At 42.6% G+C, this 13,641-nt stretch overlaps 2 protein-coding genes across 8 annotated transcripts in view; one reads left to right on the forward strand and one right to left on the reverse strand.

Moving 5' to 3' along the window:
* kcnip4a (potassium voltage-gated channel interacting protein 4a) overlaps positions 1–13,641 on the forward strand; it is a 329,293-nt gene that overhangs the window by 287,921 nt on the left and 27,731 nt on the right. For all 7 annotated transcript variants that reach the window (XM_079491657.1, XM_079491656.1, XM_079491661.1 and 4 more), the window contains one exon: positions 2,343–2,467. In XM_079491657.1, coding sequence (XP_079347783.1) covers positions 2,343–2,467 — 125 coding nt within the window. The remainder of the gene's footprint in view (positions 1–2,342; positions 2,468–13,641) is intronic.
* Positions 9,474–13,325, reverse strand: LOC306914560 (E3 ubiquitin-protein ligase TRIM39-like; the record flags this gene model as incomplete). The annotated part of the gene is made up of 2 exons (XM_079491650.1): positions 13,283–13,325; positions 9,474–11,135 (listed from the first exon to the last, which is right to left on the reverse strand). Exon 2 carries the CDS (start codon positions 11,124–11,126, stop codon positions 9,474–9,476), a length of 1,653 nt encoding a protein of 550 aa, XP_079347776.1. The 5' UTR covers positions 11,127–11,135; positions 13,283–13,325.

The raw sequence follows: 13,641 nt of genomic DNA on the forward strand, positions 1-13,641 counted from the left end.
CTACAGTACGCTGTGCTGCGGCACATTCATTAGTAATGTGGACCAGTGAACTAATTGCGGACCGCAGGTGTTGTAATTGTGTCTTTAACCCATTTTGGGCGGGAACCCCTTTTGGTGTTAGCATTATGTTATGCTTTAGCTATTGAAAAATAGCAGACCTACAAGCTCGTAGCGCGCCACCGAGTGGCGCGCTACGAGCTTGTAGGTCTGCTATTTTTGAAAAATCTAAGAACGACTGACATAGAAACATAGCTTTTTCAGAAAACTGTCAGGATGGTGTTAGCATTATGTTATGCTTTAGCTATTGAAAAATAGCAGATCTACAAGCTCATAGCGCGCCACCGAGTGGCGCGCTACGAGCTTGTAGGTCTGCTATTTTTTTTAAATCTAAGAACAACTGACATAGAAACATAGCTTTTTCAGAAAACTGTCAGGATGGTGTTAGCATTATGTTATGCTTTAGCTATTGAAAAATAGCAGATCTACAAGCTCATAGCGCGCCACCGAGTGGCGCGCTACTAGCTTGTAGGTCTGCTATTTTTGAAAAATCTAAGAACGACTGACATAGAAACATAGCTTTTTCAGAAAACTGTCATTTTCAAACATTTTTAGAATCTGATCTCATGTCAAAATGGGTTAAAATGGGGCCGGTTAGTCTACACTGCAGGGGGTCTGCAATAAATAACCTTTTTGAAATTAAGTTTTTATTTTTTATTTTCTGGATAGTCGGTGTGCCAATAATATGTCAACGTTCATTTGAATGACACCACATCAACATTTCCAACACATTTTGATTGTCCACGGAAATAACCTTTTACACGTATTTTTTTTAATATTTTCTTTCACGTTGTTATAATGATCATTAGACTCAGAGCACTGACCCGCGTATCTCCCAGACTCCCTCCCCAAGCAGTCAGAGTTCAGAGATTTAATGAATGTAGAATTGCAGGATGTAATTTACTGTACATACAAATGTGTGGGACTTCATTTATTTGACTACGTTTAAATAGTTTTTTTTTTTTTTTCACTTTTTTCCCCCAGTTTTTCATGTGTCTATGAGGTGACAGTACTTCATTAGACACCCTGGAGTCGTTTTTATGTGCAATGGTGTATTAACTTTGTATTTAGGGTTTCTTCCTGGAGGCTGAACCCTTGACAGTCAAACGGGCCAATTAATTAAACAGTAATATAGTGACATCACACTATCAGCCCCTCCCCTAACCCCTCCCCCTTTATCATACAACTACAGCTGTGGGTGCGGCTTCAGTCCAGGTGGATCACCACCACCCATCACCACCCACCAGGCAAACCAGGCATACTTAATGAACTGGTGGGGGTGTCCACATAAAAACGACGTTTTAACAAATACTGTACACTTTATTGAAAAAATTATACCTCCTTATATAACAATAAGACCTGATGATCATTGTTTTAGGGTGGAAAAAAATCACGGCACTCCATCTTTAATTTGTATTGATAAAAAGTCCTCTCTCTCACACTTATGCCACTGTGCCAGTGATCACCCTCCTTAGTGCCACCGTTGGCACCGCGGTGCCAAAGGTTTCCTACCCCTCGTCTACACCAGGGGTTCTCAACCCGTGGGTCGCGACCCCTCGGGGGGTCGCCAAAATATTTTAGGGGGTCCCCAAATTATTTTCAAAAAAAATATTTTCACGATTATTCAAAAATAGCAGACCTACAAGCTCGTAGAGCGCCACTCGGTGGCGCGCTATGAGCTTGTAGATCTGCTATTTTTAAATAGCTAAATTATAACAATGCTTAAAACACCAAAAGGAGTTCCCGCCCAAAATGGTTTAAGGTTATTGTAGCAGTCAATTTATATTGGGGGTCGGGAGGGGGCGGGGCGGGGGTCCCGAGACGTTGCCAAAGCATTTGCGGGGGTCCCCGGCCAAAAACGTTGAGAACCCCTGGTCTACACGATGCATTAGATAGGTTAACGGTACTTGGAACAGCATTTGCTTAATTATTACCTATAATATGTTTGGAAATTCCTTTGGAGAATGAAATGCTAGCTCTCTGCCACCTACAAATATAACAGTTATTTTATTTGAACGTTTTAACCCATTAATTAAAACCTGGAAAGCATTATTTATGTGTGTCATTTTTTATTTTTGTGTTGGCTATTCACAAAAATATCAGATATACATGCTCACAGTGCAAGCTTGCACATCCGCTATTTTTTAAATATTTTAGAAAAATCTTGAACGTGTGAGAACTACTGATTTTTGAAGGCATTTTGTCTCAGATCTTAATAGGTCAAAACAGATCATTATTAGCCTCTGTGTTCATCCGACGTTAACCCTCATATTACTCGTTTACAGACAGCGTCGAGGATGAGCTGGAGCTCTCTGCAGTCCGCCATCGCCCTGAGTGCCTGGAGCAACTGGAGTCCCAGACACGATTTACCCGTAAGGAGCTACAGATTCTGTACCGGGGCTTCAAGAACGTAAGTGACCTGACCTGGTGTGGAGCCAGTACCCCTCACCCTAACCCTGCTACACATTCAATACACCATTCTTTGATTCCGGATTATTTTGGTCTCCTCTAAGTAAGTAAGTAGCCTTGTCGAGCCATGAGGGCCATAGGGCAGGAGCCTATCTCCTGTTTCTGTAGCGTGAGGCAGCTTGATGTACAAGTACACCCCCTGGACATGACGCTAGTATGTCGCAGGGACTTACCCCCAATCCAACCCTTGATGCTGAGTGTCAAGCAGGGAGGCACTGGGTCCCATTTTTAGAGTCTTTGGTATGACCCGGCCGGGGATCGAACCCCCAACCTCCCGGTCTCAGGGCGGACACTCTAACCACAAGGCCACAGGTCTCCTCTACACAACATCAAAAACATTCCCCTTGGATTGAACTGTTTTATTTATTATTGCTCTTCGATCCCTCCTTTTGTGTTTCGATGTTGAGAATCCGCAGAGAAACTCCAGCAGTTTCTCTGCAGTTTTCTAGCTCTTCTCACTTTTTTTTCAAGGTTTAATGAAAAGTGAAAACCGACCTCTTTTCCTATCCTGAATGTGTAATTTAGTGTTGGCAATTTAAATTGAGTGATATCAATTTGCTGAATCACCTTCATATTGCGGTAAAACCTCAGTCATCATCAAACTTCACTATTCCATTCAGGTGCATTCAATTTTGCATAATTAGCTCATGCCTTGAAGCACATAGTACTGGAAGATTACTGATGATGATGATGAGCAATCCATGTCATGCACAGTTGGCCCATATAAAAAATCACACCTGTGTGAACTGAGTGGTGCAAATCCCCCCCCCCCCCCCCCCACCCACACACTCTCTCTCTCTCTCTCTCTCTCTCTCTCATTAGCAGGCAACAGCGCAGCACTATCTCTCTCTCTCTGTTTCTGGCACAACAGCGCCACTTTTGGTACGCATTGGTACTGGTGCTCATTAACGTCACACACAAACATAGTCACACACATAGTTGAACACACACACACACACACACATAGTTGAACGTCACGGACATTGCTGTTCCTTGGAGTGGTTGCACCACTCAAAAACTCGACTTGCTACACTGTCACCTTTGCAGTAATGCCGTAATGAGATGACCCAGAATTAACTCAGAAGGGAGAAGGTTGGTGAGTTGGATCACGTGTCCCGTTGACACGGGGATCCCCTCCTAGCAGTGTCAGCTTCCTATTGCGCTTACACAAGGATTCAGACCCTGTACAGCCTGCCCACGGCCTGCCCATTAGCCCAGGGCCCCTGGAGACCCCGGCAAAGAAGAGACAAAGGTTTTAATTTGTCTGCCTGATCTTCACAAGTCCTGTGGGCCCTTTCATGTTATGCTATGGGGTGGATTCTAATTGTTTGAGGTTGTACCAATGTACCAAGCCCCTGTTTTATAGTTAGTCAAAATTACTTGTCACTTCTGTGCAATTACTGTAAGGCAGATAAGTTGGAGGGTGCATCACTTCAGGCAGCAGATTAACAGCATGGCATGGCACTGAAAGTTACACCTTTTATACTGTACCCAGCTACTTCAGTTCATCGTTTGTGTGTTGCTCATCTGTGTCTGTAGCCCAGACCTGGCAGATTAAAGGCAGGGATTTAAGACCTAGGAAAAGAGAAGGGAACGCGCACACTCGTATGCTCCAAAAGGTAATTTATACGTCGTCAAATTTATTGACGACGTTTCGAGCCAAGGCTCTTCATCTGGTCAAACTCTAAATTGACCTTTTGGAGCATATGAGTGTGCGGGTTCCCTTGTCTCTTTTCCTAGGTCACTTTTTTAACCCAGCACCTCCACGAAGTGATGTGCGTATTTTACTATAGTTTCTGAGGGATTTAAGACCTGACAGAACAAATATAGGCTGGCGCAGTCCAAATTACGAGCAGTTTGGCCCCTCGTCCTTGGTGTCTGGTGTTTGGAAGCAAATCATATAGCTCTAGGAGTCTAGGTTATCAACTGCAGGCAGATGGAGGAGGAGGTCATCTGTCTTTACAACAATGAACTTTATGAGGCATCCATTTATAACCAACAAGTGGTCGAGGTCAGGTCGAGGTCTAGGTTCAGAATAAGCAACGGGGTTATAAGAATAAGACCTTTGAACTTCAAGAACTGACGCTAGAATGTCACCTTCAAGTTTGGCATTAAAACTGCAGCACTATGACCGCTCAGTCGTACAAAATCCCTTGACCCGATCCGAGAAGTTATTGTGAAGTGTGTGACCACAATGTCGTCACATCCGAGGATGTCAAGTCCACGGGGCTTTCACAGTTCATGCTGTATAGTCAAGAATGTCAGACTCAGCAAGGGAACATTGCATTTTGTGATCAGAGGACGCCCCCTGTGTAGACTTTCCCCACAATAGATTCATTTCCAACATACAGCCTGTAAAGCTTTCCTCGATTAGCGCTGGGAAGACATTTCTATGCTTGGCTGGGTTTTTGCTTTTCGCAAATTGCATCTGTGAGTTTTTGTGGTCATGGATGAGCATTTTTCACAAGCATATCAAATGAATGCAAATGCAGTTTGTCACCTCTCACTCTTTCCAATAATACTGGAAATGAATAACCCATTCTAGACGAGAACCCCATTTCGTGTTCATAGCATTATGTTATACTTTATAGCTATTGAAAAATAGCAGACCTACAAGCCCATAGCGCGGCACCGCTACGAGCTTGTAGGTCTGCTATTTTTGAAAAATCTTGAAAATGTGTTGCAAATTGCGAATATATATTCTTTCAGAGCGAATGTTTTTAACTAAAATCTTTGCTTCTGAGAGGTCCCTGGAACAACATATTTTCAGATGGGGTTCGGTGGCCAAATACATATACGTTTTGGGATCCTTGACATGAAATATTGAGCACCGCTGATACAGAAACTACAGAAACAGAAAACTGTCAGAATTTAGAAGAAATTAAAAAAAAGTTAACGTCAGGCCTAAATGGGATAACTAATTGAGATGGACATGGGCAACTGGAACGCTTGGAGCCCCGTTCGTTATATTAGCCAGGACATTTTATTCCACTTTATCCAAGGTGTCAGAATGCTGATATTATTGTATTCTTCCCCAGACTCACATCAATAGCCCACTGAGCAATTGTCGGCTTTTAGACATCTAAATGACCGTCTAAAAAATGGGGTAAAAATATGAACGTTTTTTAGCAGTCGATTAGACGTTGAAACAACGTTGTTTCAACGACGGTCTACATTTAGACCCTGATTGGCCAGCCAGGCTAATCAAGGTATGAAGAAATTAGTCTAAGGTTCCTGAATGTGTAGTGTGGGTCAGGTGCCAATCAGTGTTGTTTTCGTCGACTAAAACTATGACGAAAAATGTTCGTCGACTACCTTTTTTCACTGATGAAAACTAAATGGAAACTAAATGAAACCTACTGTAAGCTATGGTGACAAACTGAGACAATTTCGTCAACAAATAAAAACTAGACTAAAATGTTAGGGAGAGACTTGTGGACAAGAGATCCAGTATAAGTAAAACACAAGTCATTTTACACTTGGTTGCATGCTGAAAATATTTTCAGCAAGTGTAAAATCAGTCATTTCGACGGCATCAAGGCCCAACAAAATACATTTTAGTCGACTAAAACTGCAGAATTAGTCGACTAAAATCTTATGATATTTAGTCGACTAAAACTAGACTAAACAAACACTAAAACATTCCAGGTGACTAAAATATGACTCAAATATAAACTAAATGGAGTTTCATTCCGAAGACTATGACTAAACTAAAATAGAAATTTGCTGCCAATCCCATTCGATGCCTAATTCTCAGTGTTACATACGGTACGCTGTGACAAAACTTAAAATATACAAACTGACAATTTGTGTCAGTTTGTTTTAAGCAGAGGCGGACTTACCGTTGGGCTAGGGTGGGCTGCAGCCCTGGGGGCCTCGACTAGGGGGGCCCCCGAGGAAAATAAATAAATAAATATATATATATTATTTTTTTATTATAAAATTGTAGAATAAAAAGTATTGAAATCCAATTCAAGTGAAATGTGTGCCTGCCTCTCTTTTTAGGGGCCTGGGTACCCCAAAATGAAAACAAAATAGCCCACATTCTTTTTTGAATCGCGGGTGTGCCGCGCGCCCCAAGGGGGGCCCTCAAATTTGCTCCAGCCCGGGGGCCCTCAGCAAGGTAAATCCGGCTCTGGTTTTAAGCTAAATACATTTCTTGAATGGAGAACTCCATTTACCATAATCAGTAGTTGGCTGTACTTCACAAGTAAAACTAGAAAAAGTGCCCTTCTGGGCACAGGTCTCCACCAGGAGGATAGGATTGTGTGTGTGTTTGGCAAAATGTTTAGGAGTAATATAAACGTGTGTGTGTGTGTGTGTGTGTGTGTGTGTGACGCGACTTGGCCTGTTGTAGCACCACCATGAGGCTGATTTGAAAACTGTCAAGTGGCATTTCTTCCTCAGCCTAGTAGTGGGAATAGGCATGCACAGTTTCACTGCAATCGGACGCTGCGTTGCGGAGTTGTGGCGATTTGTACAAAACGGGCTACTCCCATAGCCAATCGTAGCCAATCAGGATGAATAATTATGAGAAATCAAACAAATCACATGATCACATGACTATGGAGAGCATGTGTACCGATTTGCGTGAAATTTGGATAAAATCTGAAGGAGTAATATTAGAAAATGTGTTTTACATGTCGGCCACCTGGTGGCGCTGTAAAGAGCAGATGTGAAAAATTCCAGGCAAAGGTTTTTCCTTGGCCTCTAGGGAGTGTGCATACATGGTTTTACACAGATCGGTGCAGTTATAGGTAAAAACACAAATCGGCCAGTTATAGCGCCACCATGAGGTTGAGTTGAAAATAGTGGCATTTCTTCCTCCTTACCTAGTGGGAATGTGCGTGCAAAATTTCACGGAAATCACACCATGTGTTCATGATTTGCAGCATTTTGTTTGAAACGGAGCACTCCTGCGAACTTTGGAAGCCAATCTTAGCCAATCAGGATGGAGTCTGAAAAATCTGAAAGACCCGTTTCGTTGAATGGCTCTAGAGAGACTGTGTACCAATTTGCGTAATGTTTGGACAAAATCTGTAGGTGTACTGTCAAAACATTTGTTTTGCACAAAGCGGCCTCCTGGTGGCGCTATAACAGGCCAATGTGAAAACTTTGGGGCAGAGGTTCAGCTCTGGCATCCAGGGAGTGTGTGTGCAGAGTATGGCTGCGATCAAGCCAACGGTGCCAGAGATTAGCTGTTCACAGATCTATATAATGACACTATACATATTAACTATACATATATACTATACTATGCTATACATATGTACTATGATGTGCTATGACTACATACAATGCAATTATTGTGCTGTCTACATGACATGCTATAAGTCTGTTTCAAATGCTATCTAAGTCTAAAAAGTGCTATCTAAGGGGGTAGGATAAGTGCTATGGGCCATGATGGAGTCTGAAAAGGTGGGTCTTCAGACTACGGCGGAAGATTGGGAGTGATGCTGCAGTTCTGATTGCACCGGGGAGTGCATTCCACAGTTTTGGGGCCAGAAGGGAGAAGAGTTTGGGACGTGTGGAGCGTTGTCCCGGCGTTTTTAGTGAGGGTACTTCCAGCTTTCCTGCGTTGGCTGATCTGAGTGCGCGGGAGGGTTTGTAGGGTTCAATCATGCTTGCAAGATATGGGGGAGCCATACCTTTGGTTGCTTTGAATGCCAGCATCAGAGTTTTGTATTCTGTGCGGGCAGCGACTGGGAGCCAGTGCAGGGAGCGGAGCAGGGGGGAGACATGTGAGAATTTTGGCTGGTTGAAGACCAGACGAGCTGCGGCATTTTGGATCAGTTGGAGAGGCTTAAGTGCACATGCCGGTAGGCCAGTAAGGAGCGAATTACAATTCAACTTAAATTTAAATGCCATGAAATGAAACATACAATCAAGTTCAATCAAGAGTTAGAAATGTAGACATTTCAACAATCTGTGTTTAAATACAATTTCCTGAATGGAGAACTATATTTACATATCATTACAGTCAGTAATGTAACATCAGTACTTCAGTCGAATTGTTTCAATGTAATGCTATATCTATAATACATAGGGTGAATAAAATCACACTCTTGTGAAGTGAGGCGCGCTCTTATCATCATACATCATCATACATCCTCACTTTCCGTGCTCAGCCAATCAAATCATCGCTATGTGTGGTACACACAAACACACAAAGATGGGCATATGAGGGCCCTCAAAAAAATAAGAAAAAAGTTAAATGACTTGATTTTAAGTTGTACAGTTGACTAAAACCAAACTTTTAATGAGACCATGTGTTGTCTTAAAGGCGTAGTGAAACGGAAATGGTGGACATTTTATTTTGAAGTTGCAGACGGTTTCAAGTTGAAACACCGCTATGACGTTTCTGAACCAATCAGAGCGTTGCATCCCTTCAGGCGATGGGACGGTAGCTAGGGACGGTAGCTATGCTATACGCAGCGCATGGAGTGTGTTTGTTCACAAGTCAGATAGTCGGCCAGCTGTACCAGTTTACTGTTATGTGGCTTATTTCTGCCCTATAATGTTTTCAGATACATATTTTAGCGTGATGATTAAGTTGAAACAGAGTAATACACTGTCTGGATGTTATCTTGAATGGGAATAAAAACGGAGGATTTCTGTAATCAGTAGCAGCTGTGCTGGACGGATGCGGAGATATGGTGAATTAAACGTGTGAGCTTCATTTTTATTGGCTTTTATCGATGTGGGCCTCGACACGTCATCACGCAGCACGTTTTCATTTTCAGGAAGTAATACAAAATATATTTTTATGGACTTTTGATATAAAAACACACAAAAATGAGAATTTGCCCATTTTTTTGGCATCCATTGTTAGGTATGCCCATATGATGACCACGGATATGGTCTAAAAGTGTGAAAAACGTATTTTTTATTTCACTACACCTTTAAATGCACATTATACTTTTTTTCTGGTAAAGCTGAGGATTAGTCTAATCTGAATGATTGACAGGAGAGATGATCAGAGGAGCAGAGTTTTTACCACTATAATTAAGGTGTGGACTGAAGAATGGAAAGAGTTTCTCAGTGAAGGAGCAGCCAGTGAAAGAGTAGAGGTGAACTCTGGTCTCCACATCATAAAAGGAGACCAGACCCTCCTCATAATCCACAAACACTCCCACTTTCTGGAGTGGGAGCTCTTCTCTTACAGGGAGGATGACAGGAGGGTCAGCAATAGCCCAGTACTCATTTCCATACCTCAACCCTATAGTCCAGTAACCTTTGTTGGGGCGCAGTGTGATTTGTCCCTTCCTGTCGATGGACTCTCTGGCCACTCCTACATCCCAGTCAGTCTTCCCTCCAACCTGAACCTCATAGTAAAATCTTCCTGAGGAGAAGCTTTGTTTTCCTAAAACATTGGCACATTGAGAGAATCTCTCTGTGTTGTCTGGGAGATTCTTCTTTACGTCTCCAGGACCATGACTCACTTGTTTTCCATCCACAGACAGGATGAGATTGCAGTGTGCTGTAACAGGGTCCATAGTCACATCCACTGCATATGGTTGGATCCTCCTCAGCTCAGCATCACACAGCTTCTTCATCTCTTCACTGAGTGTCTTCTCCAGCTGAGCCACAGCTGTCCTCACAGTCCCCACATATGAAGACTGATGGACATTGACCTCTGTCCAGTCCTTGGTGGGTGAAGGGGTCTTGATGGAGGTGAAGTTCTGGAGGAGCTGGAGGTGGTCTTCAGTGAGTGAGAGCTGCTCCAGCTCAGAGCTTCTCTTCTCCAACTGAGTTATTTCCTGTTTCAGCTCATTGATGAAGCCTTCAGCCTGTTTCTCTGTTGTTTTCTGCTTCTCTTCAATCACATCAATGACCTCAGCCTGGCTTCTCTCAATACATCTCGCCAGAGCAGTGAAGACCTGCACACTGTCTGCTATCTCTCCGTCTGCATCTTCCTTGCTGAGCTCCACTGTGTGTCTGACCTCCTGAATCTTCAGTTTCCTCTCCCTGATCATCTTCTGAACTCTAGCCTCTGTCTTTCCCAGTTTAGCCTTCTTCACATCGTATTCCTCTTTCAGAGATACAATGCGATGTGACTTGTGGTCTAACTCAGTGCAGAACTGACAAACACACGTGCAGTCGGTCTTACAGAACAGCTCCAGAGGTCTGTCATGTTTCTTACACATGACGTCTTCCAGGTTCTTCACAGGGTCGATTAGTTTGTGTCGTTTTAATGCTGTGAGTCTCAGGTGAGGCTCCAGGTGAGTCTCACAGTAGGAGATCTGACACACCAGGCAGGTCTTCAGAGCTTTCATCTTCATCTCAGTACAGACGTCACAGGACACTTCATCAGGTTTAGCAGGTTCTTGGTTTGTGTTGGACGTTTTCTTGAGCTCCTTTGACGTCCTGAACTGATCAGCCATCTCTGCGAGAACTTTATTAACTGAGCATTTTGGTCTAATATAGAAGGTTTCTTGACATAGTGGACACTTACACACATCACTGCTGTCCCAGTGCTGTGTGATGCAGGCTTTGCAGTAGTTGTGTCCACATGGAGTGGTGATTGGATCAGTGAACACATCCAGACAGATAGAACACTGGAACTGCTCTTCAGACAGGAGACTGCTGACGGACGCCATTTCTACACACTGAGAATAAAAGTGAAAACATGAAATGATTTTCAATTATACTGCTCTTCATTTTATACAAAATAACACAAAGTATACCATTTAGGGCATAGCAGTGGTGGCCATTTTTCTGGTTCCATCGATCCATACCCCATTATACCCCATTAAGTCCTCATAAAAAATTAAAAAGTGCAGTTGCAGTTGCTCACTGGTCATTTTAACGTTTTTTTTATAACAATATTGGCATATTGCCTATGGCAAATACCATAATAAAATCAACATAAATTTTAAACTATGATTCCCTGCTTTCATATGACATGAAAAGAAATCCAATGGCAGTCCCTCAGTCAAATCTGGTCACAGTACTATTTACTATCCTATTTATTATTATTCAAATAGGCTATGGTATGGTATGTATCTATGCCTACAGTTAGGCTAATGACAAGTTCAGATGCAAATACTAATAACATAAAATGTAAAATAAAAAATGTATGGTAGGCCATTTCCTATAATATCAAAGCAGCTAATTAGTCCAGTAATAATGTAATTTGACCTCTAACTAATTGCAAAAAAAACAAACTCAACTGATTTTGCATCTTCAATATATCCTGAATAACAGAAAGAAAGTTGCCTGGAATTGTCTGAGGGGAAAGTGTTGAAAATGGCCATTCCAAGCATTAGTTTTGCATAAAAAAACTCATTGGGCTAAATTTGGCCATAGCAACTTGCCCAAATGTGCTGACCTCATTACATTTTGGCAAGTTGCTATGGCCAAATTTAGCCCAATGAGTGTTTTTATGCAAAACTAATGCTTGGAATGGCTTCAGCATCATGACAACAACCTAGTTTGATATGTCACATGCTACTTAAAGCATAAGGAAATTTAGAAAATATTGCCTTATAATAGGATGTCAATGGTGGCCAGACTGTACAGGCCATTTTCAACACTTTCCCCTCAGACAATTCCAGGCAACTTTCTTTCTGTTATTCAGGATATATTGAAGATGCAAAATCAGCTGAGTTCGTTTTTTTTGCAATTAGTTAGAGGTTGATCCTGTATTTTACATAGATTTCCTGTACTAAATATGAACAGTGCAACACTGCAGTGATCCAACTATTGCAACTTCAACGGGGGAGAGAGTCGCGTTAGAGAGAGAGACGCGCGCGCGCGAGAGAGAGAGAGAGAGAGAGAGAGAGATACGCAGAGAGAGAGAGAGAGAGGAGGGGGGTCGCGTTAGCAACAGGCTAGGCTCACAGCATATCGGTACGTTCGTTCTATAACGCTAGATCGGCTACCGTCTGGTAGCGGTAGCGATCTACCCTTTAATAGAACAAACGTACGGGTACATTCGTTGCATGAAGCGTAGATCTGTGAGCTCGCAGCACGTCATGCCACAAACAGAAACAGCTCTCACTCTCCCTCCGCAGTTAGACTGTGCTCTCGTTGTCCGTGGCCATGAAAAGTGCTTATAGTGGCGTTCTCTCCCGAAGTTTGTTTGTTGCGTTGCGTTGTGCACGAGCGCGAGCAATATGCGACCACCGGCATTTGGACACTAGTGACAGCCAGCCATGCAGCCAGGGCAGCGAAGGTAACAGATACGGCACTTGGAAAAAAAAGACTTCCGACAGCTTTTGAAGTTTTGATATAAAGCTATATTAAATATTCTCGTCCAGAGCCTCCAACATATTAGTCAGCAGTAGAGAATGAGGGGAGGAGGGAGGGGCGGGATGCATCCACTGGTTAATATTATGCTGGCCTCATGGGTAAAGTAAACTACAACATGAACGGGTTAAATTTCCGCGGAAAATCTGCGGCGTTTTCATCGGAACACCGCGGCCGCGTATTCCGTTCGGGCCTGGATCAGTATTGGTCCTGGAACTTAATAGTCAATTGATTGTTTTCCTTCATATTTCAATTTAATCCATATTGTCCTTTTACGCTTTGTTTTCAGCACATTAGCCTGCACACAATCACACACACTTAGCATATAGGCCACAATCCAGCAAAATCATTACAATATCAACCACTGCATATTATGCACAAAAACAATTTATCTTGAGACTGTTTTTTACTTCATGTTATATTTCATAGTAGCAGCAGCATTAAAACAAATATTACTAAATGCAATTAAAAACAATGTCAATGTTGACATTGTCAGTCAACTCACCAGGATATGCAAATCACTTTGAGAAAAACAACAACAATGGCTCTGTCTCTCTCTCTCTCTCTCTCTCTCTCTCTCTCTCTCTTTCTGGCAAAACTAGTTACAGAAGTTATTCACCTCACTCCTTTCAGTATCTAATAAATCTCACTGAACTCTGTCATTACTGTAAATCTGCTTTCAGGCAGTTTCATGTGAAACGAAAGTAAACGGCACAGGAAGTTCCTTGCTGTTTCTAGGGTAGGGAGCGTGCTCGGGGAGAGTGCTCGGGGAGCGTCTCTCTTGTGCTCAGGGAGCGTCTACAAATGTATGCATTTGGGGAACGTAAATTAATTACAATGAATGGGTTACACATGCATTGGAGT

Source organism: Electrona antarctica, assembly GCF_951216825.1.
Source record: "Electrona antarctica genome assembly, chromosome: 21".
NCBI classification, from domain to species: domain Eukaryota; kingdom Metazoa; phylum Chordata; class Actinopteri; order Myctophiformes; family Myctophidae; genus Electrona; species Electrona antarctica.